Genomic DNA, 4,617 nt, shown 5'->3' with positions numbered 1-4,617 from the left:
GCAGAGGATCCTCCAACTTTAGAAAATTAAACATAACCATTTTGGACATGTACCTGTATCCAACCGTAGCACACGAGTCCGAGTACATAGCTAGATCTTAGGTTCTCAAACAATGTATTTCCAACTACTATACCTTCCAAAGCCTGTCTAGCTCTTTAGGAAAGTATAGAGAAGATCACTAAAATGCCTATATAGATGGCATTGTTTCTGTCAAGAGCACAACTGTATAATATGCATAGTAGAACTGATTTCGACTTCATTAAGGGCTAGTTTAGCATTTCTTCCAAAGTACTTTTGGGCCAAAAAGCACTTTTGAGATAAAAACATTGCTAAACAAGATGCTTTTGAGCAAATACTTTTAGGATAAAAAAAATGCTTTGCAAAAGCACTTTTTTAACCAAAAGCAGAACCAGAAAATTTTAGTTTTTACTCAAAAGTGCTTTTTGGCTCAAAAATACTTTTGAGAAGTAATTCTGAACTAAAAGTCTAAGAAACAATCAGACTGCATTTTGGTGAAAGAATCTGGCAACAAAACTAGTGTACGAGTCATGTACCTTTCACCAACGAGGAAAACACAAATGAAGTATAACCAATGCTTAAGGTCTGTCCACAAATTTTCAAGTCAGCCTCTCCTCATATAATTTTAAACCCAGAATCATTGTTTATTTTGTTTCAGAACTACAGTCTTAGCCATTAGTAAACTAAGATTAAGTTTGACCAATCCCATATAAAACGCAACGGTGTCATCCTGTATTCTTCATCCACTTATATTTCCTTCTAATAATAATTATTACATAACATTCCAGAGCGATAGAATTAATAGTGCCACTGCCAAGGCTTTCTCACCTCTCCTTGGCATTCTCCTTCTAACATTGATGGCATTCGGGGTGACAGCCCTCAAGCAAAAGCCTGATTATGGCATAAAAAGAGAAGCCAGTATGAAAAGTGAAGCCTGGTTATGGTGATGATTCATCTAAGCATGGTTTAGATGGAATAACAGCAGACAGCCCTCAAGCAAAGCCAGACGATGAAGAAGATATTCCTAACTATGACATTTACAAGCCTAAACAAGAAGAAAACCGTGAGGAAAAAGAAAAGCCTTATGTTGTTAAACCAAAACCAGAAGAAAAACAATATTTCGGTTTCCTACCTATGTTAAACCAAAACCAGAAGAAAAGCATTATCATGGCAGTAAACCAGACAACTAAAAGCAAGCAAAGCCAGATGAAAAGTGTGTTATGGAGGAGGGAAAAAAAAGGCTGTCTACGAACCAAGCACAAGAAAACAAAAATCAACCCGAGTGAAGGAAAGCTTTACTATGGCACAAAACAAGGTAATGGCTTTACACCTCTTCGATCATTACCCTGTAAGTAAATTCATTTACACTTCTTCAATCATTATCCTGTAAGTAAATTCATTCGGCTTCACGCCTTTTTGATCCATCACCTTCAGTACTTCATGAGTTTTTTCTTTTGTTCCTTGTTTGCTGATAGCATCCAACAAAATGTTAAAAGTTTCAACATCAGGTACAATATCTTCAGCAACCATCTTACTAAGCAAGCTTGTTGCTTCTCCACATTGTCCTGATTTGCATAATCCATGTATTAAACAACTGTAGGTGACGATGTCTGGTTTCAGATCTCTCTGAATCATTAATTTGTACAAGGTAATGGCTTCTTCAATCTTTTTTTCTTTCCACAAAGCATTGATTAAAGAGCTTAAGGTTTCCACATCAGGCTGGACTCCATTCAACATCCTACTATACAAGCTAGTCACTTCTGCACAATTACCTAAACTCCACAATCCAAGTATTAAAAAGCAGTAGGTGACAATGTCAGGTATTACATTTCTCTGACTCATTAGTTCCAACATGCTAATGGCTTCTTCATACTTGTTTTCCTTGTACAAAGCATTGATTAAAGATCTTAAAGTTTCCATATCAGGCTGGACTCCTCCATTCAACATCCTACTAAACAAGCTTGTGGCTTCTGCACGTTTATCTGAATTGCACAATCCACGTATTAAACAATTGTAGGTCACAATGTCAGGTTTTACACCTCTCTGACTCATTAGTTCCAACATGGTAATGGCTTCTTCAGTCCTCTTTTCCTTGCATAAGGCATTGATTAAAGAATTGAAAGTTACTACATCAAGATGTACTCCTTCATTCATCATTCTATTGAGCACGGTTGTTGCTTCCGTCCATTTGCCCGAACTGCAAAACTCATATATTAAACAATTGTATGTGACAACGTTAGGTTTTACATTTCTCTGTATCATTAATTCCAACACAGTAAAGGCTTCTGAAGTCCTCTTTTCCTTGCATAAAGCATTGATTAAAGAATTGAAAGTCACAACATCAGGATGGACTCCTTCATTCATCATTCTATTGAGCAAGCTTGTTGCTTCTTCCCATTGCCCAGAATGACAAAGTCCTTGAATAAGAGGATTATAGGTAACAACATCCGGTTTCACGCCTTTCATTAGTTCCAGAATTTCAATTGCCTCTGATGACTGCCCCTCCTTGCATAAAATATATATCATGGAATTGAAAGTTAAAACGGAAGGTAAAATTTCAGATGCAATCATGTTTGCAAAGAAATTCCTGACCAATCTCCATTCGCCAAACTTGCATAAGGCATGAATTAGCATAGTATAAGTGATAACATCAGGCCTTGTGCCTCTTTGGGTCATTAAATCAAATACAAATATTGCTTCTTGGATCTTCCCATCCTTGCAAAGAGCAGAAATTAGAGTATTTAAGGTATAGACATTAGGGGAAATCCCCTTGTTACCCATGTCAACTAATAATTCTTTTGCTTCATCCCACTGGCCAACGCTGCAAAATCCATTAATCAACGAATTGAATGTAACAACATTAGGCTTAATTCTCCTATCTAACATATCTCGAAAGATAATCAAAGCCTTGTCCATGCAATTCTCTTTACAGAATCCATCAATAATTGTACTATAGCACACCGCATCAGGTTGAAAGCTTCCATTTCCATTCATCTTTAACAGAAGAAGAACAGCAAATGAGAATTCCCTGATCTGCAAAGTTCCCTCATAATAATACTGAAAGTGTATTGATTATGCGGATATCCAGTCTCCAATATTTTCCTAAACACTCCCATTGCCTTGTTAATCTTACCCTCATCGCTCAGTCCAATAAGCAGAGTATTCATGGTATAATCGTCAGGTTGAAGACCAAGTTTTACAATCATAGCCAACACAGAGAAACCTAAGTCCACCTTCTTCAAATTGCACAAACAAAGGATCCAAATGTTCATTGTAAAGATATTAGGTTGGAAGTCACTACAACCCATAATCTGTTTACACATGGAAACAACAAATGCACATTGTTCCATCTTGGAGACTGCTCCAAGCAGATAATTGAAAGCCGAAACTGAGGGCAAGGGTCTCATTGAAATCATGGAATTGAAAAAACCCAGAGCTTCATCAAGCTCAAGGGATCTTGATTTACACTTATGTATGACCAAATTCTCGAGATAGGTGGGTTTGGACATACCCATCTTGACATTTTCATCAGAAGCAGTAGAACAACTGGAAAGAAAACACGTAACGGGCAGTTTAGAAAAAGGAAAAAGAAGAGAATTAGGAAGAATAAAACCAGAAATCGTTGAGGTTATTCTCTTCGTCTTCATTACCGTCTCCATATCATCACTGTACAGTTGCAATTGAATCAGTCAGGACAAAACTATATTTGGCTCGGAGAGACCATTTTTTTTTAAATAATAGGACTGGACTTTATTGAAAATGAACTGGACCCAGCAATAAAGTTCAACAGATAACAGAAGCCCAGCAGCGAGACCCACCGGGCAAAAAGAAAACACAAAAGAAATCGGAAGAAGGAAACTAAAAGTCCCCTGTCAAGTCGAATTTAATGAAACTGCCACCCACCACTCTCCAAATCTACTTTTCGTCAAAATCAGAAAAAGGAAGCTACTTTTCATCAAAATCCTTTATCTTCTTCTCCGATAGTACGAAAGACCTTTGAGATTCTCAGTCAGGTTCACGTTCCAGCTGCCTTCCCAGTCCCAGCGAAGCGACGGTGTAAGAAGGCAGACTCCGTTCCAGGTAAAACTCCTCTTCTCTCTTTAAACTCTCTGTGGCAATAATACGAGTTGTCTGATTTACCCGTCTAAGAATATACTTAAACCATATCTTGTTAAATCGACCCTTATTCTGGTGTATTTTCTCTAATATAAGCTCCTATTTCTGGCTTGTCTTCAACATCAGCCTGACATTTTTTTATAATTGTTAACGCATCTCCCTCGATTTCTACTGCGTCCAAACACATGGTTATCCCCAACCTAACTGCATGAGCGCATGTACAAGCTTCCGCGACAAAAGAGGAGGCAATCCGATTCTCCACCACTGACTTGGAGACCAAAACCTCCCCCCTATCATTTCTGACCACCAACCCCACGGCAGATCTGAAGTGATGATGGTTAAAAGCCGCGTCAAAATTGATGCGCACGGTTCCGTTCTCTAGGGGTTTCCACTCTAAACAAGAAAGATGTTTGGTAAGGCTTCTATTACTCATAGCATCACTTTCCTGCACAAATATGGTTATTATGTTCACTAACTCCCTCC

At 38.0% G+C, this 4,617-nt stretch overlaps 1 protein-coding gene across 1 annotated transcript; it reads right to left on the bottom strand.

Moving 5' to 3' along the window:
- Window positions 1-1,281: 1,281 nt before the first annotated feature.
- On the bottom strand, window positions 1,282-3,014 carry LOC107896978 (pentatricopeptide repeat-containing protein At1g63080, mitochondrial). The gene has a single exon (XM_041079162.1). It carries the CDS (start codon window positions 3,010-3,012, stop codon window positions 1,381-1,383), a length of 1,632 nt encoding a protein of 543 aa, XP_040935096.1. The 5' UTR covers window positions 3,013-3,014; the 3' UTR covers window positions 1,282-1,380.
- Between the last annotated feature and the right edge of the window lie 1,603 nt (window positions 3,015-4,617).

This window comes from Gossypium hirsutum, chromosome A10 (assembly GCF_007990345.1).
Source record: "Gossypium hirsutum isolate 1008001.06 chromosome A10, Gossypium_hirsutum_v2.1, whole genome shotgun sequence".
NCBI lineage: Eukaryota > Viridiplantae > Streptophyta > Magnoliopsida > Malvales > Malvaceae > Gossypium > Gossypium hirsutum.
This window is presented reverse-complemented; position numbering and strand designations above follow the sequence as displayed.

Bases quoted from the DNA above. Each gene is read 5' to 3' on its own strand.
- LOC107896978 (XM_041079162.1), bottom strand. From the start codon at position 3,012: ATGAATGGAAATGGAAGCTTTCAACCTGATGCGGTGTGCTATAGTACA.